The sequence below is a fragment of the Prinia subflava genome, chromosome Z, assembly GCF_021018805.1.
Source record: "Prinia subflava isolate CZ2003 ecotype Zambia chromosome Z, Cam_Psub_1.2, whole genome shotgun sequence".
NCBI lineage: Eukaryota > Metazoa > Chordata > Aves > Passeriformes > Cisticolidae > Prinia > Prinia subflava.
Window position 1 is genome coordinate 5,442,710 of NC_086283.1, and position 23,749 is coordinate 5,466,458.

A 23,749-nucleotide genomic window follows, 5' to 3' on the forward strand; every position below is an offset into this window, starting at 1 on the left:
TTTCTGTAGCAAGTATCAAAACAGATACAATTTCTAGCATTACTTTTCTTCCTGACCTACAGTCATGCCCCAGCTGCAGTCAGTGTCTTACTACAGTAAAGGCAGCCCAAACTACTCTCAGCCTCTGCAGGTAAAGCATGGAAAAACCAAGGTTTGAGAAAATCAATTAAATTAATGTATCTGGGTCACAAGAAGTGACGTCAAGATGACTTTCTGCTTAGTTCCTTTATCACAAAGCATATCTTTGCAAAATACTAATTTTAAAATACATTTCAGTCCCTCCCGTTTTAATCATTCTCTCCAGACTCTTACTGAAATGTACCACCTCTTGCCAAACTAGTGACCTCAAAGTGGAGGAATATCAGATCTCTACTTCCCAGTGTACAGATGCACGTTCAGTTCCGTTCCCCAGAGATACTATTGTGGCTGATAAAGAGCAAATATACAGACTGCTACATACATTATTTGACATGGAACATTCCTCATCAACCCTTTCAGACACTCATCTGTATGACTCCCACACAAAGCTCAATAAAGAAATAAGAATCTGTCTGCCAGGTTCTGTACTTTGTAGTTGTTACGAGCTTTAGCAAGCCCCAGATTCCAGATAAACAGAAACAAAAACAGGTGGCCTGTTGATCAAAACCAATTCATGACTCATGCATGGTCAAAACCTTTGGCTGTGCAACAGGTGGGAATACTTCCTACTCGTTTTGAACAGTGCCAGTGATCTTGCAACCAGCTGCTTTCTGACGTCAGAAGTACATTCCCAAAAATACATTTTGGGATACCTCCAACGTACCTGACAAAGGGAAATAGTCTGGCAAGCTGATCTATGCTTTACTTAATACGGATCCAGACTGCCAGATCACTCTACTTCTAATGAAGAAACCCTCAGGAAAATAAATCAGTCTTGTAGGAGAGCTCTTTGTTGCCAGAACTACACAGAAGGCAAACTGCAACACCTTCTTTCAGTGCCAGTGGAAGAGCAAGTCCTAACATGGGTGTTTCCAAGCCATCTGACACTTTGATATCTCACTTTGATTGCCCTTGCACTGCTCTTCAGGGAAGGTAGGAATTATATTGCTTAATTGTTCACTGAAAAATATTTGGGCTTCTAGTGGGGTTTGCACACAAGTGCAGAGAATTCTATCAGTTCTTATTTTCTATCAAAATCAGAGGGAATGCCCGGCTGTAAACTGTCCTTGACCAGGGGACTCTGATATCTAGCTAAATAGGAAAGAGGGAGCTTCAGTAATAATACATTAGAAGGTACCCTGACAAAAATGTATTTTTGCAGTCCTATGTAAAGAACATCTACAGTTTAGTGACAGACAAACCAGAGACAGTATTATGTTGTTTTCCTTGAAGTTTTGTACATTTTATTTTTTCTCACATATGTATGATCAAGCTTCTCTCTGTTTTAGAAAAAAAACTTAAGTAAGAAAATACTGTCAGTTTAGACTTCATCCCCTCTTTATTCCCAATCCTCAGGAATGCAGAGGCAAAGCAAGTTCTACCCCTGGTCTGGCAGACTCCTTAGTGTTGTAGTGCTGCCCTGAACTGCAGCTTGAAGGTCCAAAGTGTAGCACCCAGTTTGGAGCAGTTTGTTGGAGCTGATTCTCAAGGCAAATACTTGTGAGTGAAGCACAAGTTGAGACATGGTGTTGAACAACAAGGTGATTATTTCAGGGGAGGAAGACTTTAGGAGGTTCCCTTTATCAGACTCCCCCTAGCATGCGATATAAGTAAGTGCCTGACCTGGATTTGTTCAACTAATGAGCTATGCTCAGCTCAACTGAGCTATATTGTGGCCCCTAAATTAGAATCTTTTGATAAGGTGGTTACAAAGAACAGGTTAATTACTTTTTACAAGCCATTATGAAAGTGTCATTCTGAAAATGCCTTAGGATGAATAAGGATTTGAGTTGGCAGAAAGGTACAATGAAGCAAGATTTAGAAAGGTGCCTGTAGAGCATGGAAAAAATCTAGGGCTTCTTAGTTTCCATGGTTTAAATACTAATGGCGGACAAGATATTTCAGGCGGGGAAAGAAAAATAGAAAATGCAAAACCTAAATTCTTCTTTGGATATCTACGACCTGTTGAAAATTGTCACTTCTCCCTGGTGTGAGTAATAAGTTTTATAAACTGAGGCTAGCACCTCCTCTAAAAGCACAGGAGCTCTACATTCTGTACTCTTCTCCTGAGTTGACCTGAAATGGCAACAGCATTCAGGAGCTGGCCTAAGTTTCATACTGCTGAAATCCTATTAGCAAAGAAAGATTTTTAAAAAAAAAATTTTTTGAACAGCTTTTTATTGTTGTCTCTTAGAAATGCCAAGGTATCATTTATGTTCCTTTGTGTCACTCGTAGCACTTGCACAATGCTAGTCCTGTAATGAGTAGCTGACCTGTGTAGTCAGTGTTTTATGGTTAGGCTGGGAGAGCCAAGAAAAGCAACACAAAGTTTGTCACACAACTTTGATAAGTAATACAGATGCCATCTCTTAGTGAGACTATATAATGAAAACATTGCAATTCAATTGTATTAGCCAATTTTTTAATTAGCTATTAGTGTATTACTGTAATAATCCTGGTGCAGTTCAAGGTCAAATAAAACAGTTTTGAGTCGCTTCCCACATTTACCAGACTAAATAAAAGCAGCTTGACTTGATAAGATCACAGTCCTTTTTCAACAATAATTTTTGTACTCTTTCCAATTTTATCCTTTATTTAAAGCATCAAATTAAACCAAAGATTCAAAATTCACTAACCCATCACCCAACTGTGTAAACACAAAACAAAACCCTTTGAATCTCTCTGATGCCCACACACTATTTTTATCTGGGAGAATTTACATGTGCACTTTGTTGAACAGGAACTACTGGCACATAAATAACACTGCAGGGAAATGGTGATTATTTGCCCAGAGGGATGCCACCTATCATCCTGAGCCATTCCAAAGGGGAAGGCTGGTTGGCCCATCAAGAAACAATGGGGGTGTGACAGCTCATATTTGAGTTTCATTGCATTATCACAATGCAAATATGTGCCCAGTTCGAGTACTAAGAGGAGGAACAAGAAGTTGCATCTGCTCATTTCTGAGTGGGAGGAAATCTGGATCCATCCAGCATGGAATCTGGCCCAGGTTTCTTGTTCTCTAAATACAGCTGTCTAACCTCTGCAGATTTCTGCTGGTTCAAGTAGTCTAGTGTGGAATAGCAAGCAGCAAGCACCCATCCTATTACTGTATTGTCACCCTTGCACTTAGGTTTAAGCAGTTCTGCAAAAACAAATGGAGTAAATATCTGTCCCTACCTGTCAACCAGCAACTCATTCTTGAAAAGTCTGACACCCAGAAAAATTGCTGACTATATATAACTGGAGCCAAGACAGAGAAAAGATTCTAAGCCTGCACAAAAATTCTGTAGCAGAACTGAAGTGTAGAAGATAGTGAAGTTAATGTTCATGTCCTGCAGATTCATGTCTGCTTTGTGAAGAAGGGGTTAGACTCCCTAGCTGAGAAGTCATGTAGATAAGAACATTATGCCTTTCTTTCCCTTTCCTCTGGAGAATTTGCAAGGATTTTGATCCTCCCAACAAATGTTATTTTTTCTGTGCATTGGTTCTTTCCCACTGTCGTCCAAGTCTACTTCCTGCACTTTCAAGCTCCATGACAGTAACATAAAGGTACTGCAGTTTGGAGGAAGGCTGAGGCTGTACTGCAAAACCACAAAGTAACTGGTCCCATTTATCCATATTTAAGATAATTTTTAAAGATTTAGGGGGGGTTGCCACTGATTTTGGTCTAACTTAAGGAACATGAAAGACTGTCATTCAGACACAGTAACACCAAAAGCTATAATCAGAAGGGAAAACCCAAGTCCCATCAATCAGAAAATGGAAAGAATTACTTTTAAAAGAAACGTAATATACTTACTCGAGATGGAAGAAGATCGGACATTTATTCGCAGAGGTCCTGTGTATCTTTTCAGGCCCCTCCGTAAGATCTTTCCCACTCTTTCCCGCAATGCTTCTCTAGAATCCGTAGAGGAGAACCAGAATGTGAGCAAAGCCTCTGCCATCACACCATCAGTATCTGGGCTACAAACCAATGAAAGAATCTCATTACCTTCGGCCCATTTCTGCATTTCTTAGCTTTCATCTTAGCTTTTCTAGCAGCGGCAATGTAACATGAAAGATTAGATACATTTTCAAACATTTGTGAGAAGGAATTTCCTAAAGAAATCCAAGAACACTGAATAGTCAAATCATAGGCTAGAAGGTGGCATGATGCTTTCTGTGAACAAATGGCCAGACCAATAACAGAGTCTGAAAAGCAGTCACTGACTACATGCCTGAGACAGAAGAGAGGAAGGAATGAACTGATTTGATTGCAATTAAAAGCTGGATAAACAACACTTCAGAAACATGAGGTAGATGATTAATGGTATCTCCACAGACCTTTCCATACTGTACATACACAGAATAAAAATTTACAATCACCAACAAAAAGGTACTTGGACCTTTTTGGAAGATGGGGAGAAACCACACAACCTAATTCTACCACGGCAACCTCTTGGAGAATGTTCCTAATAACCTCATGTTGTGAAACAATAAATGAAACTTGGCAGCATACCCAGTCTATTTATTAAAGTCAAAGGGATGGATCACAAAAGGGGCCTTTAACACCTCATTGAAAAGTGCAAGCAGCGCACACATTGAGACACACAATTCCACAGTTTCAATGTAAGATAAGAGGAAAGAAAAGGGAGAAAAACTCTTGTAACCGGTTGAATTCACCTGGTAGTAGTATTTCTTTTCCCTTAAAGCATCAGATACTGCAATAGATGGAATGATAGACTACAAACATCAAACTAACTAATCTGGCATAGTAAATCTTGCTCTGTACTTGCAGATTGCTTATCCCTAGTCATCACAAAGGTAAGAACTTGCACCAGGAACCTTCTCTCCTGTGCCTCCTCCCACCTGAAGCAAGAAGCGATGAGACACCAGCCATTACAGATGAAATCACAGTTACTTCATAAAAGGGGAGCTAAAAGCAGGTTGCTCTGTCTTTAGATAGGAAAGGAAAAGAGAAGATCTCCTAGTTATATCTCACTGTCTTGGAAATCTGTAATTACATAAAGGAAAAATAGAAGACAGGCAGCTCATACAGAACTCATGCAATTAGGCTTTGATCTTTGAAATGAACACATACCAAATTGAAACAGACATTCTTGATATAGTCAGTGAAGGGAAAGAAAAGGCCATGTGTTTTAAGCCCATCAAGGCATGCCAAGTGGTTACTAGGTGAGCGGAAAGATGCACTCCTTGCCTCAAGGATCTCATAATTGAGACTGAGAAGTCATTTGTGAACTTTTCAACAGTTTGTTTTTTCTATTTGTTCCAACTTCAGTGTGATTGCCAGTTTGTTTATTTTCCAGATATTATCTGATCCAACTGTGGGTGTTGCTCTGCATTTCTGAGGTGTTCCCTCACCTCTCCCCCCACTCCTCTTCCTGTGCTATGCCACACTGGAATTACCGTATCAACTCTTGCAAGTACACCACACCTCTCGAAACCCTCGGGTAAGTACTGCCCACCTTGATTCACTTATTATATAGCAGAGATCCAGAGCCAAAGACACCTAGTCAAGATTAGTACTGTCTTTCTCAGTGAGCTGTGGGCATTATTATTAATGCATTGCTTATACTGAGCCAAAAGATACACATTGTCCTTTCCAAGTAAATTCACAGCCACGACCCTACTCAAAAGAACTTGCAGTCTGAGCCCTCGAAGAGGCATAAAGAATGTATATCTGAAAAAACAAAGAAGCTTTGGCACATACAAATCTTGCATCCAACACAGCAAACATCACAAGTATTTCAGTCTGTCCTTGGGAACAAGAAGTAGTGAAGAATACCACCTATCCCTACATATTGGCCTCTCAGATCCCTAAATCACCCTGCCTATGCTTGCAGCACTCTAGTCAGAACCAAAAACATCTTTAAAGCTACATTCTGATACTGACTTGTGTGTAACTAGGGATTAAGCTAAGGTAGAGGAAGAGGCAGGATGGCACAAACCATGTAAGAACAAGGAGGAACACATTCACAAGGATTAGATCTTTAGATCTTAGTCTTGCAGCTTTAGTCTACGATTATGAAGACATTCAAGGTTTATTTGCAGAGTAATGGGCATGTCACTCAGGAACAAGATCTTACTACTACAATAGACAGTTATATAAAAAGATCATTTTCAGCACTTAACAGTGGTTAAAAAATTCAAATCAAGCATTCTGTATTATTGGCAGTTGAATAGAGAGTAAAGATGAAAAAAAGCTCCACATTGCTCAGTGATAATCTCAACTATGGGTCAGACCCCTTCAGCTCAAAAAAGCAGGAACAGATCTGAGATATGTATGGAACAAGATGATAGGAAACAGTTTGAATGCAAAGAATACTGAGTAGACTAGGATTTCCAACTGAAAAGAAAAAAGAAAGAAAAAAAAAAAAAAAGAGTGGATCTTACTGAATACAAGAGAGAAAAGGGATATGACGGGAGTGTCCGTTATCAGTAATTTCACAGAGAGGAGGGGTAGTGATCAACTTTTCACCATCTTTTTCAGCATAAGACCTATGGGTTATTGAATCCAAAGAATCTGGTTCTTCACAAGTATCTCCTTCCTAAAGGCCCGAGGTGCAAGGATTTCAAGAGTCCAGGAGACAATAGACAAGTCCTTGGGAAATAACGCCACTGAGGGCTGCTAAACAAACCTCAGCCACTTCTAGAACTCCCAAGTAGTAAATACCTGGAGGCAGGGAGCATACCAAGAAGCAGTTTTCACATGTCTGTTGTGCTGCTATTGTTCCCTGGGCACCTATTTATGCCCATTCTTAGAGCCACAATGATAAGTGGGACTTTCTGAGCCAGCACAGCCTGGTTTTACTTGACAAGCCCAGCACAATAGCAGTGCTAGAAATGGCATCTGTATTACAGTGTAAGAAATAGTTTTGAAAACCCTTTCTGCTTTTAGATAGCTTTAGTTATCTCTGCTTTAATACCTAAAGCTTGCTCAAGATCTGAACATAAACTTGTTGGAATTTGGACTGACTGAAGGGTATTTTCTGCATTAAGATCCAAAGGAGAGCAAGCTTCAGAACCAGATTGTGCTCAGTTAGGGATTATGCTCTGGTTTTACACACAATACATTTTACTGAATCAGATCAAGCTGGGCTTGGTGTACATTTAATTTTATCTCAGCTCTGTGCATTTATTATAATCTCACATACCTCACTCTGATTAAGCGTGAACGGATGTATTTTTTCCTTAAAATGGAATTGTAAAATGTCTTGTCGATCTGTTGAAAAAAGAAAAATACAAGATAACAACACAAAAGGATGGAAGTGGACATATTGCTGGAAGGAGCATTCAGAAAACAGCATTCAGTTACAAACTCACAGTTGAAAGAGCCAAGAAACTTAATGCAGCCCAGCCTCTAGGTAACATTTGTCACAGACCTTTCTAAGCATTTCCCGTTTGACCTAAAAGGCACGTCATAAAAATCAAGCTCATTTTTCTAAATGTCCTATGGCTACATCAGTGTGCCACTGCAATGCTGTCCACCCCCAGGCATAATGAGATATACATAAGCATCCTTGGAACACGCTGCTGCAGTCTGCCAAAGCACAGCTTCCTAAAGACTGCCCACAGAATGGATACAGCACACTGTGCTCTGTGGTGCACTCAGCCTCTCTGGTAGGGGTCCTTTCTGACACAGCGTTTAACCTTGGTCTTATAGAAATCTGTAGCAAAGCCACCGATAATTTCAAATTGTTGTTCAGTTATCATGTTCCCCTATCATCCTTGTGATTTTCCACGTGCTTGGACAATCGTCAAGCAATTCTCATCAGAAACTGGAAATCTAGGACTCCTAAGGAATCGATCCCCAAATAACATCTTTACTGGTTCCTGCTTAACCACATCCTGTCAAGATGTCATCTCAAGATTGCATGATCAGTCTGAGACAGCTCAGTGTGATATAACATGGCATGAAATTCTGACAGGAATGGCTTGGGATCACTGAAGGATTGAGAAATAGCAGAGTCACTGGTGAGTTATACAGCAACTCCTCCTACCAACAAGACCCAGTAAATTGAACATATCCTGTAAACATCAAATGCATTACAGGAAAAACTGCACAGAAATGCTTTACAACATCATGTAAGCTGTCTTTTTTTTTTCTTTTTTTAGTTTTAGCCCTTAAAGGCAGTCTATTTTAGCCAAGTCCCAAGATGTTCTATTTTCCAAAGGAAAGGAAAAAATAATGGTTCTCAAACTACTATTATGTTGAAATACGTCAGATACAGAAACAAGCATGTAAGCATGAAATCTGGGGGTGATTCCTCCCAAGGAACACAAACCCCCCCCTTTCCAGCCTTGACTGTCACAAGATGAAGCTTCGTGGCATTACACAGGGATATTCAAGCAGAATAATTTCAAGATGAAAACTGCACAATGATTATTTTAAGGTGATTTTAAGCATGCATTAGTAAGAAAAAAAAGAAACATTTTTAATGGTCATGCATTTAGCTGATGTTTTACCTTGCTCTTACTGGCAGTTATGTGCAATTAGTTTGGCATTTGGAACAGACAAAATTCTATGGAACAAAATATCCCAACTGCAACAAACTACTGTAGATATGCAGAACACATTTTATCCTCTCACTTTGCAGATTGCCAGCTACTACCACGGCATTTTATGATGCATCCAGTTAAAAAGAGTTTTATTTCCCATAACTTTGCATCCTGTTCCACCAGAACCTCCCTTGGTTATTTAAAGCAGTTGCCCTTAGACAAAAAGGAGGGATTTTGCTTTGCCTTTTTTAATTATGACATTTGCTTATTGTTCCTGTCGCAGTGTTAACTGCTTCACCAGTGATTGTGTAAGCAGAAGCATATGGCGAAGCAGCACTGCCAGCTTTGTGGCATGCAGTGGCATGTGCTGTCTTCGGCTGCATTGTCTTTGAGACCTTTTGAGATCTTTGGGACATGGACTTCCTTGCAGAGTGCTTTGCAATCAAAAGACAGCCTTGAGCTGGGATGAGCTACACCTCAAGCTGCTGCATTGCTAAGAAGTACAGTGAAAGCAGAGTGACTTTCAGCTTGGGAGTGAAGAGGGCAGGAATTCGCAATCCCTTGCAAGAGAGGGTTGTGTCTATTTCACATTCCCAAATCCTTTATCTCCTTCTGACAGTTGTGTTTACAAGACACCTTAGTGTCTCAGAGGTCAAGTGTTTTGGCTACTCTTTCCACCTGTACTTCTGCAGCAGATACAGGGGTCCTTACTTCTAGCACCTACTCTCTTGTGTATATCTTTGTTACAGCCTAAGTAGCTGTGATGGTGGTTTTTGTACTCCAAACATATTCAGCTTTCTCCTTTTCTCCTCAGTCTGGACCACTAATCAGATGTTCCATACAGTCTGATTAGGAACACTGTGTACTGCAGCAGAGACAAAGACTTCCAGTGGTGTCTCACAAAACACAGCTACACACAATGCTTTTAACAAAAAGAATCTATGGAGTCCAAATGCAACTAAACTATCAGCAACAGACACTGTTTTCAGAACATTCAATCCAGAAGGCATGTTAGTTATTCTCATGAGGAGAACAGGAAGCATATGATTTAAAATTATACCAAGTTTTTGTTACTTCCATTCTCTTTCACACTTTCATATCTGAACTTTTCCCATTACACACTGTCACTAGCTTTCCCATCCTCAAGAGTTGCCTTAGCACTACATCACCCACAGACAAAAAAGTAACTGAAGGGTGGGGTTTTTTCAGTGAATAGCAGGTCCTTTAACACCTTCAAATGTGAGATAACATTTTTTTAGTTTTGCAATCTACTGTGTCTTATCATGAAAGAAAGACTAGCCAAACCTCTGCACTGTGGCCTACCGCTCACTTGCTGATGAATTAATTTGGCAAATATGACCCAAATCTGTTCTTTCCTCCAACCAAGATTTTGATAACTTGAATTATTAAGAGTAATCTTTACATTCATACAGAATTTATGTAAGAGAAGAGTATGTAGGAAGATGCCTTCAGATAAAAACTTTCATAGATTAATGTTCTGCCTTATATTTTTACAGCTTTTTGTGGGTTTGTTTTTTTTTTTGATGAAGCCTTCCACACACCAAACATTTCTCTCCAGCCTGCTTATAGCTTTCTTTTCAGTTACATGTGTCTTTCCTCTTGAGTTACAACGGTGGGAGCAAAAGCAACTAAGACTTTCTCCAATGACTAGGTGTGACCTGGTCCTGCTTGGGAGAAGTATTTACACTAATTTTAAATGTTTTGCTTTGATTACAGCCCCTCAATAGTGACACTGTCATGACCACATCCCTTAAATTTGCCACTGTTTAAGCGCATCTCACTGTTTTTCCTGGCCCTTTTCTAGCAACAGCTCAACTGTGACAGCTGTTGCTGCAGACAAAGTCTATGAGCATTCTGAACCAAATGCAAAGTCCTTCTTCTTTCAAGTGAGAAGAAATTTCCTGACAGCCTTTGTTTTTGCATTTGTCCAAACAAGATTTTCTTTTAGCTGATGTTTGCTGGCTAGCTAGGCTTAATGACATTTCTAATTTCCTCAATTTGATTTCATATTCTTTATACTTTTTATTACACTTCTCTCTATGCAGAGCAATTTTCTTAGACAAACTGGACTTTGTTCCTGAGTGCTGGTCCATTCAATAGAGTAACTAATAATGGCTAGCCCCAAAGATGCAGTAAGAAGGCAAAACATTCCCACCTCTACGAACCCAGACAAAAAGGAAATTCTTCCTTGTTCCTTGTAGCCAGAAATTTTTATACTTTGATGAACAAAACTTCTATTCCTATTCTGTCTCAAAAAACTCCAGATCTCACCATCATACTCTTTTTTTTGTGTTGCACCATGCTCAACCTTCTGAGGCCCATGAGCAACCTACTGAAATCTTTGTGATTCTTTTTGTAAAAATCTTTGTGATTTCAGAGTCACAAAATGTCCTTCCTCCCTGGGACCCAAAAAATACTGAAGCTCTGGAAATAGGTCATACAGGGATCTCATCACTCCAGGGTAGTACAGAACTGAAATGAACTGGGCTTGCCCAGATGTGTGGCTGTGTCTGGAAGTGACTGGCAAGGCTGGCTGTGTCAAGCCCTTGCCCTCTCCCACCACACACTACTCTGCCACCACACACTGGGTCACAAGGTTTATCAAAACGTTATCTTAAATCTAGTTTGACAGAACTCTCTTCTCAGGAATATTTGCTGAATGCACTGAGTTACTTGCATGGGATGTTCAAAAGCGTTCAGGCTTGGGAACACAAAGCCTCTTGCTGCTCAATAGTATTGCTTTTTTGCCTGCTGCCAGTTTAGTCCTTCAACAACTATTCTCATATTACATTCTTCCCCTTACCTCAGTAGCTAGTTAGCATGTAAAGCCTATTATTATTGATTTTTAAAGCTTTTTGACCATAAATATTAATTGCAACATACCACTTTATTCAGTGACTCTCCCCAATTTACAGCTCAAAATGCTGAGACCCCTAGAGCTGACCATAATACAAATCCAGTAGCTGCTTCTTTGAGAACCTGACATTTTTCCTGCTCTGATTTCAACTAAGGGGTTGAGAGAGGACACAAGGAGAAAGATTGACAGGGACAGCAAAAAAGAAAAAGGTGGCACTGTTCCAAAGCAGGATGTGGACATCACCCTCTCCTTGGAAACAGACATTCCAATTACTACCACAGCCCTACAGCCACAGTCCTTGCCTGAGGTGAAGAAAATGTACCTGAAGGAGAGCAAGTGCAAAGGTCCCTGTGCCTCCAGAAAATCACAGGATCAAAAACCTTCCCGTCAGAAACGACACACACAAAGACAGCAGGTCTCACAGTGGGGAAGAGCTGTGTGATCCCAAACACCAGCAAATGGCATCACAAAGTTCTCACAGAGTTTAAGCTAACAGGGCTGCTGAAGCTGAGGGTTGAGTAAGCACTGCCTGAACTGCACTGAAATAAGGAGCTCAGCTAGATGGTTCCCGGAGGCCACATCTGCAAAAGAGGAATAATTGTCCTTGTACAGTAGTTCCTAAAAAGATTGGTCTTTCGGATAAAAGAAATTAAGACGACTAATATATGGGATAACGTCAGGATTTAAAGTACCATGCTTATGCTTGGTGCAACCAATTTCAAAGGCATGTAATGACATGAGTGTTTCATTATAGTTATGTGTATTAGTGACAGCTGGAATTAAGGTCACCTAAGTATTCTCATTCCTACTCCCTGCTTTCAATTATCCATAATTAGCCTCCTAAAACTTTCACACTGCTATTAAAATTTTGTTCTCTTGGTCATGGGACAGAGGAGGGGGCCGGGAGGGGAGGTCCAACTTTTGGAGAGAAAATCAGATTTGGTGAGAAAAGCATCTGTGCCAATATCCAGAGAAAGGCTTTGTTGTTGGGGTTGTTCTTCTTCCCAAAATAACAAACTTTCCCCAGGAAAGTTACTGTGTGTATTATGGGGTTTTTTTAAACAATATTTAGCAGTAAAGAGCTGAAATACAAGAACCAATACCTCTTAGGAATATAAAAGTTTTGTGAAATCTAAGGAAGATTGTTAGTTATGTATTCAGCTTGCAAGTGCCTAAATACCACCAACCACACAACTTCAGTATTGAATTTGGATTCCCTTTGGACAACACCAGGATCTAAGTAGCCATTCTCTTGACCAGCCAGATTTTGATCACTGGTTTGCATCTTGAATCACTTTATTGATATAATTACTTGCAAACAATGCAGTAATTCTGGATTGTGAGTCTATAATTAAGATAAGGTTCTACCCTTAATCACACACACTATCAATAGCTGTGCTTTACTTCATTTTGAATTCCTTTTTCCACCTGAGGTTCACATCCGTTCTCCTTATGCATACTTTAGGCCTTTTCATGATGCACACTGGATCAGTATTAGAGTTACTTGTTTATTAGGGGTGAGGTGTCTTATGATTTTCTGGATTTGTACATGCATATTACAACTTCTGCTTTGACAAACTAAGAGAAAAATGAAGAAGAAAAATCAACATGCATGTCTATTTCTTGAGAAAATAGTATTGCATTAGTAAGTCAAAAATCAAACAAGCTGAAGGATCACTGACTTTACATGAGAAAAAAAGTTGGATATTAGGCACATTTTTGATAATTAACAATTTCATTCTGAAAATTCATGAAATTTAGGTAAAGCTCACTGAAAGTTTGAGCTCTCCGAGGTGATAAAAAGCACTAAGCCACCACTTCATATGCTACACTGCATCAGCTCACACCAGCATTTAAAAGTGCTTCATATTTTCTTCAATATGTAGTTTCCTGTGCTAGTTTTTCCTATTTCCATGTGACCTGTTTTTCCTATTTCCATATTTTGTGGAAACAAAATTAAAATCAAGAAAGCATGCCAGTTTTTAAATCTATGCAGTATATGCCTATGCCAATGGTCTTTTTCTTCTTTTAATTTCAATAGGAACTTCTGAGAACAGTATCACAAATGAGATTCGGGTGTTTTCTCTGAATTATTTCCTCTGTCAGAGTAGAGCATTTCTATCTCTTTAGGGCCACACCTGTACATATACATACTGAGAGTCAAGTGTGCTATCAACCTCTAATTCCAGAGCTAAATAAACAAGCTGCCAGGCTGTCATCTTGGCCACTGATCCACTGCTGTTTCTCTCTTGGCTGAATTACAGTGGAAAATCCTTTCTGCTTTGTTTCTAGCCATAGCCACCCATAGAGGGCACCCCGATTGTACCTCGCTATTCCAAGGGGAATGCTTCCTATTTGTGAGAATCATTCCCTTAAAATTAAGCTTATAAAGTAGAAGTTATCAAATCCCCTAAATCTATTTGGGTTTTTTTTCTTCTCAACATGTTCCTTAAACAACTTTTTTTACATAGATAAATGATTTTTTCCCGATGTTACGATATTGTTTTTCAGAAGAAAAAAAAATGGAGACTGTTATTTTAAAAGTCTCTAAAAAGCTAAATTTAAAAATCTTAATTATTCTGGCTTTTGTACTACAGATTCATTTATAAATAAAATTGCCTTAAGTGATGAACAAGAAAATCTTTCAATAAAAGTTCTGCTTTTTTCACCTCATATTGATAGTGTAGAATTACTTGAGGGAGCACATATAAAGCCTAGGAATGCTTGAGTTTGAATTGAGACTTAGGCTTTAGATTTTGGGATCTTTATCTGTAAACACTACCAAATCTCTTTTGAAATTTATTACAGTCAGAACATTCTTACTCAGTTTGGTCTGGGGGCTGCAAGACTCTAAAGTTCTTGGAAAGATCTGGCTGCTGCAGATACCATAATTTCTGATTTGGCTATCTTACATTAAATTTTCTTTTGTTTTAGGGGCTAAGAGGGAAAAATAAGTGGGGGGTTTTACTCAGCAAATGAAGCTACATGATACTTGTAGATACCTGCATTCTTCCATTTGCTGTAAAAATGAGAGTCATGTTAGACTTCCTTGATCTTCAGCATACTCCCTTTTCTCAGGGCATGTTTACTTATCATCTCTAAAATGATCCTCACAGTCTGGTCTCCCAGAACAAATATTCTTTAGGAGTGTTTCAAAAACCTGCTGCCTTGGGGATCTGCTCCTACTGAATTAACCTCCCGACCCAAGGATCATAAGGCACTGATGGAGCAAGCCACAGACATTTGAGCTTTATCTAAACACCCACATGGAAGGTGTGACAAACACACCTCATGCACAGTTTCACCTGGCTTTGCAGCTTTGTGCTCTGAAGAGATTTGTATTTCACCATCGTCTCTCTCCCAAATCCACACACTTCTGCTCCCCAGGAAGACTTGAGTCACACGTGACCCTAAAAGGCCAAGTGCCATAAAACAGCAGCCTCATCTGCTCACTCTCTGGTGTTCCTGGTGTTTTCAGATAGGCTTCCTTGGAGTTCAGCTCAGATGCAAACCCTAATGAGAACTTTGATTGGCCCTTTGGCCCCGCAGATGTGACAGTAATCTGCTCACAACTTATAGGATACAAAATACTTCCTGATATTGGGATGATGCAAGCTTATCCCTGGGTATAAAGCAGAGAGTATTTCAGTTACAAGCATCCTGTTGAAGGCTAACCCTTGCACCAAACAGGGTTATCACGTGTCAGAGCTAGGGCGCAGGGAAAGAGGTGCATGATGCCTGGTTGTTCCTCTGTTTCTTCTCCACCCAGTTCATAGTGAGATATGTGTCTTAATAATCTCTAAAATCATCATCTGCCAAGGGAGGAAACTGCCTCTTTCCTAACCAGTTCCAGTACAAGGACTCAGCAGTGAACCCTTCAACCTACCAAGAACAGGTACCATTTTTAGAACTGTTGTGCAGTGTTTTCCTGTGGAATCTCAAGTGCCTCTGCAATACCTAGCAGAGGTATTAAATTAAACCCACACTAATTCAGCTCTATCAGACAGAACAAACTTCAAGAGCTGTTTTAATTAAAAACTTTTTCCCAACACATGTACTTAAGGACATAGATGGTTCTCTTGTCACTTGAAGTAGCTGATGCAAGATGTCTGTTTCTAAAAGAGATGTCCTGACACACAATGCTGAGTTCTGAGGTGAAAATTACTTGCTGAAATTCCATTAATTCAATAGAAATATTTGGATAAGCAGTAGTTTCCCAGGGGAAGTGTCCAGGTATTGTTTTAATATAATCCCAACCCCTCTTACCAGACCCAACCAGTTTGTTCTGTGCTGGTTTCAAATGGTGAAAGGACAATGGAGTAGCCCAGGTGCTTTCTGGATTATGAGACAAAAGAGGAGACCCAAGTCAGTTCATTCTGTGGCTCAAGGCACTCCAGGAGGGAAAACAAACACCTCAACTCTCCCCCAGCCACCCAACCAGCCAAGGAGGGAGCCATGCTACACTCATAACTGAGGAACATCCACCCAGCTCACAGCCTGTGGGAGCAGGAGTGAGTAGGGAATGACAGGACAAAGCCCCAGAAGCTGGGAAGGGTACAGTGTCCAGCACAAGGTTCCACAGAGACACATGGACTCTGACAGGGAGAAGTAGCCACACAGCAGGGCTGGGAACAGGCCTGCTCTGGCCTGAGAAGGAGACAGGGAGATAACAAGGTGCCTGAGAAAGGAGAAGGGTTGCATAGGCTCTCCTCAAAGATGGGAAAGCCCACCACTTCTAGGAGGAAGTATCAGAAATCTATCATAGTGGCAAAAAAGGGCCAACAGGTACATTTACAAATCCGTGGTGGTAAAATCCAGGGTAAAGGCTGATGTCTGATGTTTCTATTGAACAACAAGCCATATACTGAAGGGGTCACCTGCTGTAGCTGCTTGATATCCACCTCTCTCTCACAGCTAGAAACTTGCCAGCCTTCAGCTGAGACAAATTCCACTGAGACTGATATACTCATTTCAAGCTCTCCTGACTGCACTTCCCTTGGGGTCAAAGATGACTTTCTACACAAGACACAACATCCCTCCAACTTTCTTCCAGCACAGGACAGTTACTGCAGCTGCTCACAGTAGGCAACTGGGATCATCCCAGTCACCCAGGTCTGTCTGATTGTCACAGCTCCCTCCACTCTTTGGCATGCCAGAGAGGCTGGAGAAGTAAAGCTTAAAGAAGAACCTTGGAAGTCTCCCCCAGGATACTGTTAGTAAGAGGGTAGTTAGCATCTCCAAGGCATTCTTGGGAAATCCAAAAGAATTAATACATTTTGTGGGAGAAGAAAAAGAAATCCAAGTCTGGTGAAGGAGCTGGAAAAAAACAGAGGGTAAAAGTTGTGCAGATGAGCCACACAATAAGTGAACCCACTGTAAAACAGAGGATCCTTGGAGAAGGAGGCTGTGACTGAGCCTTTTTTATCCAGTATAAGAGGACAGTCTGGCACAGAACATTTTAGCATGGCAAGGGAAGAGGTACTAGTCCAACTAGCAAAACGAGGAGGCTCTGGTGAGCTGGGATCTCTCTTTCCCTAGTGGCATTCAGTCAAGTCTGATTTTTCAAGACAGCACAAAGGGAACACTCACAGACACTCACAGGAAGCCAGTCAAGGAGCAAAGACCTTTCATCATCTGTTCCTCAGTCCCCCCAGCTCCACCCCAGAAGACATTTTCCAGACTTTCCAGTCAGCCCTGAGATGTTGACTGATGCACCAGCTTCATCAGCTCTCTGGCATGATCTGGCTGCATTCCCTCCCACCTTCAATGAGATAAGAGTCAGGAATGTTGCGCACACAATGGGTGTTACTATTCAAATCTGGAAACCAAAGCAAACATCAGGCATTTGCTGCAGGTCCCAAGTCACATATGACTTATATATGGAAGCACAGCCATTTTTCCTAGTGAAACACCAGCTCTGAAAAGACCTCTTTTCTGGGTCTTTCTGGAGACAAATGAAGGAGGGCTTCATCAGGAAGGAGTCAGAGAAGGGAACACTTGGCAGGGAGTTGCTCTAACTCAGGTAATTTGAATGCTTCTGATTATCAGAGATGATTCACTTCTGTTCACTTTACACTAAGTGTTGAGAAAGACATTGCATTTATCTGCATTGACTCACTGTTTCACAACATGAGCTTTAAGTATCCTGCTATGACAATGGGGAGGCTTGGACATCCAAACCCTGACACCGGCCATGAAAAGACTGCAAAGGGTTTTAGTAAATCCAGACAAATTGGAAAAAGAACTCAACTCCCTCCTTCTCCATCATAGAGTTGCTGTGAAGATGCTGAGAATAAAAATGCAAATTTTCTGAGACAGCTGTCTGTCATGGTATCAAGAGGATACATGTGTCTGGGAAGATTGCTCTGATTTTTATCACCGCAAGATGATTTTGCGGTTATAAAATCAGACTTACAAGGAACACACAGTTTCATTACTGTGTGGAGTTGCTTTCAATAAGGTTACGAACAATTCTCAATCTTATACATCCTTGTTAAATGGAACACCTGGAACTAAAACCACAAAAAGTCAAACTTATGGTGGGAATCATTTATATAAGCAAAGAATTCACAAAATTTGAGAGAGGGAAATAGAATTTAATGGCTGAATTAAGGATAGCTCTTAAGAAAAGTTACATGAAGGAAACAACACAGTTCTGTGTATGTTTGTTATGGTGTTACTTATCAGGTACAATTAACATGCCCTTGTATAATGGTTCTCACTGCTCAAGCTGCACTGGTATTTACTGTCACTACTGTCAGAACTGCTCAACACCCAGAGAGGAGATGAGGTTTCTAAAGCATTGGCTTCCATTCAAGCATCTAAATTGATAGCCACGTTCAGAGGAAATCTGACTGCATTGGACACTATCTGAAAGGACTCCTGAGCTAAAAAGTGTTTCTTTGCCAAAGGAGGCATACTTTTTTAAAAAAAAAAAGAAAAAGGAATGGAATGGGAGGAAGAGATACAACTGTACTCAATGATGTGTTATTCCTCAGACTCCTTCTAAGTCCTTGTCTTCCTTCCCCCTCAGCAATACACAATGTCTTCTTGGCCAGGGAGAACATTCCCTCTCCAAGGTCCTATATTACAAGGTGAAAAGCCTGCAATTATTAGGTAATAGGTGTAAAGTGGTAGCACCTAAGCAAATGCAGCTTGTGTAAGACTCCGTACATACAGATATGCACCAGAAGCATATCTGGGAAATCTGCTATGGGTCCCAGTGGACAGAGGGCAGAAAGAGAAGAGACACATTAAGAGAAGAGGACAACTTGACTAAGGTCACTGAAGCCCTCAGCAGTGGAGCTGTAAAGAGATGGTAGCACTGCCAAGCCCTTAAACAGCACCCTACTTCTCTAGAGCAATGTCCAGCACAGCTCACATTTTGTTGTGGGCAAATGACATTGCCCTAAATTAAATGACAGTGGGGAGCAAAGCATTGTCCTATTAACTGGGTATCTGTGCATGATTGCCAAACAGGAGGTAAGAGATATGCATCGGATTCTGATGAATGAAACACAAAAAGATACAAGCACAATCATATGCGTATTGTTGTATAGAGATGAACTCTGTAATTAGCATCTCTGGGGCAGTGTCTCAAAGAGAAAACAAGAAAGGCAATTGCAATGTGTCTATTTATTTCCATAGCTACTGTATGACTGAGAGCCATTCAGCAACCTCTGCTATTTGTAGGAGGGTTTCCCAACAAAACATACCAAAGACTCAGGAAAAGGGCTTGTGTATTGTTTTCTCAACACACAGTAACAACCCAACAGGTAGAGCTGCCCAGCCTGAAAGGAGAGGGTGTAAGAGAATGCTTTCCTTAGAGACAATGGGACAGAAATCACAAAGCCAGGCTCAGGGCATGGAAAGAGAACACATACAAAGGATGAGATTAGATCAGCTGATTAGAGCCTGCTGCTAAAAACACCAGGGTTGTGGGTTCAATCACTGTATGGGCATTTCACTTAAGAGAGTTTATGGTCCTTGTGAGACCCTTTCAGCTGAGAGTACTCTGTGATTCTATGATCAGTGATACAGGAGGAAGACGAGATTATTTTAAATATCTACTTCACCACAGCAGAGATAGAGAGAAGTGACAAGCTAGAAGATGCCAAGTGGCAAGCACCTAGTCTGGCAGGTATGATCATGCCTTTCCTGCTATCCATTTCCCAGGCCTGCCCACTGGGGAACAGAGGTACACCAGACCCTGTGGTCTCCGAGTGTGCTGTTCACATTAATGACTCTTGTATTATCACACAGTCCTTAATGGAAAGGCACAATGATCCAAACTTACCAGTCTCTCAACCCTCTCGCTCAGGTCTCTAAACCTTCCTGAGGACTGTCTGGAAAATTCATTATTGTACCGGATGTTGGTGATTTTTACATTGGCACTGTAATAGAACAGCTTCTGATCTGTAAGGGAAAGAAGAGGAACAGGCAATACTCAAAGTACCAAGATGGATGAGCTTTAGAGAAACACCTGGTGCTGACTGATATCCTATCCTGACATCTAGGGAGTGGATGAGCCTTCACCTGTATCCAACCCATTCAAATACAGCTTCCAAAAGCTAGCAGCAAGCACCCGATTTAGTTAGGTGATCTAATCCAAGTTTTCCCAGCAGTTACATTTCTGGCCAACCAACAGCACTTGAGGCTCACACAGAATCACAAACTGCACCTTGCTGCTTAATTACCTTCCTTCCTGGCCTGTCCACTCAACACCAAGCCCTGGCAGGAATCTGCTAGTGGTCAGAGAAAGGGAACAGAGAAACACCCCAGAGAGACATGCAGAAGGCTCTCTTTGCCACTCATGTAAGGGAGACCAGACACTTGCATGTTGACTTCATCCCAGAAGTAGATCATGAGAAAAATGTGAAACAAGTGAAAGTAAATGAAAACCAACAGAAACCACAGCCCTAAATCACCCAGCACGGCCAGAAATATTCCTAGGAGATCTGCAAAGATGCTAAATGAGGAAGGAAAGAGAGCTCTAGAGAGGCCAGTGTTTTTTCCCCAGATGAGCTTGAGACAGACTGGTGAAAACTCCCAGCATCATCTGGCACAACAGGCACAGAGGAAATTCACTAAGCACAGGAATAGTGATACATTACGCAAAACTTACCATATGCCAGAAAATAAACCAGGAGACCAATGGCAATAGCTGCTGCCACTGCTGTTCCAATAACGATTACAGCAATTTTCCAGGGCTCAAGATGTCTTATTTTGATGGTTGACTGATGAATTCTGGGCAAAAATAAGAACAAAGGGAGATTATTAGGAGATCATTTTCTATTTAAGGCCCCCATCTCACCTCCCAAAAAAATTAAGCTCAAGTTTTCTCCCTCAACATTAGTTGATTCTTCCCAGCAATATTAATTGACTTCTCACCCAACAGCCTTGAAAATGAAACCATGACACAAGACAATTTTGAAATAGGTGTTGAGATGTGCTAGAAGTCAAAGAACACAGACTGGTTTGAGGGGTTTAGGTATTATTAGGGCCAAAACAAATAGGAGTCCGACTAAGATTGTTATGTGACTCCTGACTAGAAATTTGCAAGAATAAAATTTATTTTTCATCTAGGTGAACTTTCACACAGCAATGTATACAGCTTTCTATTGCTTAAGCAAATCAGTTATCAGACACTCTGGCACCTTTGCTCCCAAAACTGCTTTGTGCGGTAAAATTGATAAAAAGCACCACATGCTTTGTCTAATACATTAATACATTAATAATCTATACATTATTCCAGCTGCTCAGTCCATTTCAGCCTTGAAAACAGAGATGAACAAAAAAGAGAAAGAGATTTCAGAGGGCCAGCCTGTGTTTCCTGTCTTTCTCAGATTAGATCCAAACACAAAGGCAAGTACTGCTTTAAGCAGTATTTGCTTAAGTGATAGAATGAGATAGAATGACAGGGAAGGGTAAGGACATGTGAGTAGGAACATCACCAGATGCTTCTCTCTGCTGTGCTCTTAATTACATGGGTACTAATCTAAATTAACTCATGGAAAGACAATGGACAGTCAGTATTATTTTAAAAAAACCCTCCCTGAAAAACAAGTTGGTTACAGCAAATTCTGTCTTTGTCTATAAACTCAAAGACTCCTTAAGAACATTAAAGCCATTTTTCTATACATTATCAACCATAACACAACACAGAACAAGAAGCCACTATTTTTGATAAAGAGTCCTTCGCTCTATTTCAGATACCTTACTCATCCAGACATGCACACCTGCAGGTTAAGGTACAGCCTGCCTCAGAAAAGCAGGCTGCAGGGATCCTCTCCTGAGGGTGTGAGGCACCTCGTGAGTTCCAACGTACAAAGTACACACAGCTCACTCCCCAACTACACATCTCATGAGCCAGAAGTTTAAGTACATTCAAATAAGTTGAAATAATTGCAAGTGATCCCTGCAGCTGTGTGCGGGAAAGGGACAGCAAGCAATTGTCCATGGCTCGTAAATACCAAAGCAGATCCTGATATTTTGTTCTAATTCTATTGTGATGCCTTACAATTACAATCTTATTACTTTGGCTTGGAAAACAACTGACTCGGGCCAAATATCATGATATATGATTGAATGAAAATGGGAGTAATAATTTGTCACTTGGATCTGTTCTGACTTGTTCTGTATGTCCTATTCAGTGTTTCCTTCCCTCTTGCTATCCTGTACAACAGCCATTAACCTCTCATCAAGTTTGCGTCAAAACCCATGTGTGACTCCATAGCAAAAAAAAAACAACAAAAAACCCAAACAAACGAAAACCAACAACCAATCAACCAACCAACCAGACCCCCAAAAAACAAAGACTGAAATCAAATAGTTCTGTTTACAGTTCCGAGATGAGCACCTCCAAAATTGTTTCTGAGACTATTGCATGAACATTGCCTTTAAACTTCAGCTGGAGAAATGAAAAATATGGAAGTATAAACAGTCAGGACTCCACTAACAAGAATATTTCAAAGTTGTAGCTTTTAGGTGAAACCATAAAGTCAGTGGTGAGTTCAACGTGTATTTGTTGGTTTATAGTTTGTTGGGGGTTATTTCCCTCACTCCAAGTAATAATGTTTTCTATGGCTTACATGCTTTGCAAATATGTCTATTATGATCAAAATGAGACTGAGTTACAAGAAAAGCCAACAAAACAAACACAAGACAACCTATTCTTGTATTCTTGTAGATACTCTCATTTAAAAAGCAGTTATCTTGATTAGGCTGCACAGAAGGAAAACATTCGGAAGGTCTTTCAGCTGTAATGATCCTGGCATAACCTCAAACCAAAATGCTGGGTTGGAGAAGCCCATTTGAAAGGCTGAATGCCACCTCTGCACCGCAGTAGGTGAGCCTGAAGAAGTTACTGCCTATCATATCAGTGAAACAGCAGTTTCAGACCAGAAGTATCATGGCTGGAACACAGTTAAATAGAGTACTATAAATTTGGAACCTTTTCAGCATTCTCTTGTATATAGTGTAAAAATTTTTTTGTAACACTTATTCTTTATTTCTTCTATTTCAAGTTCCATGTTCCATCATTAATAAACAGAAGCCCCAGTCCACAACAGTTACTCACACATGTAATTCTACTCAAATATATGACTTTCACCTAATTCATGAAACCCGTTTGAGAACATCATTTCAAAGAGGTGCACAGGGGTCTCAGCACCAGTTTCTAAACTGAATTTCCTCAAACAAGAAGCTGTTTGATAAATTCATCTTAGAAAGTCACTTAACTTTCTGAGGAGGGGAGGAGGTGCTGCTTGGGACTTGGATGTCTTTTTTCTTGATTTATCTTAATCTTTCCCCCTTCCTTTTATACATAAACAAGAACAGCTGTTAAATTTTATCCTCCACTCCCAATTTCTTTTTAAAATGAAAATTTGTTTTAAAAACAAAAGGTATTTTTGAGCAAAATATCCTTGGTTAGGCTGTACCATCTGGATAAACATCTTGAATAGATAAGCTGCAGACTAAGAGGATTTTTAATCCAGGTTTTCAAAGATATCTGTGAGACAAACCCACAAAGATTACTGAACTGATATTTTTTTATTCCCATTTACTTTGAACTTTATTACTGCTTTGCTGTACCTTCTAAGGTTCATTCCTCAAAAATGAATTATTTTACCTGACATGTCCCACTTTGTAAACTTGACCAGTACTTACAAGGATTCAGTACACACAAGAGAAAGAACTATGCCAGAACTGAAACAACTGTGATCCATGTGA

The 23,749-nt window shown here is 40.3% G+C and overlaps 1 protein-coding gene across 1 annotated transcript in view; it reads right to left on the bottom strand.

Annotated features, from left to right (window-relative positions):
• The window catches only part of LOC134564261 (transmembrane protease serine 11E-like), a 39,931-nt gene that overhangs the window by 10,426 nt on the left and 5,756 nt on the right, over positions 1 to 23,749 (bottom strand). The window contains exons 2-5 of the mRNA XM_063423013.1: positions 20,643 to 20,764; positions 19,815 to 19,933; positions 7,296 to 7,363; positions 3,941 to 4,104 (exon numbers count right to left, since the gene is read on the bottom strand). Of these exons, the coding sequence (XP_063279083.1) occupies positions 3,941 to 4,104; positions 7,296 to 7,363; positions 19,815 to 19,933; positions 20,643 to 20,764 (473 nt within the window). The remainder of the gene's footprint in view (positions 1 to 3,940; positions 4,105 to 7,295; positions 7,364 to 19,814; positions 19,934 to 20,642; positions 20,765 to 23,749) is intronic.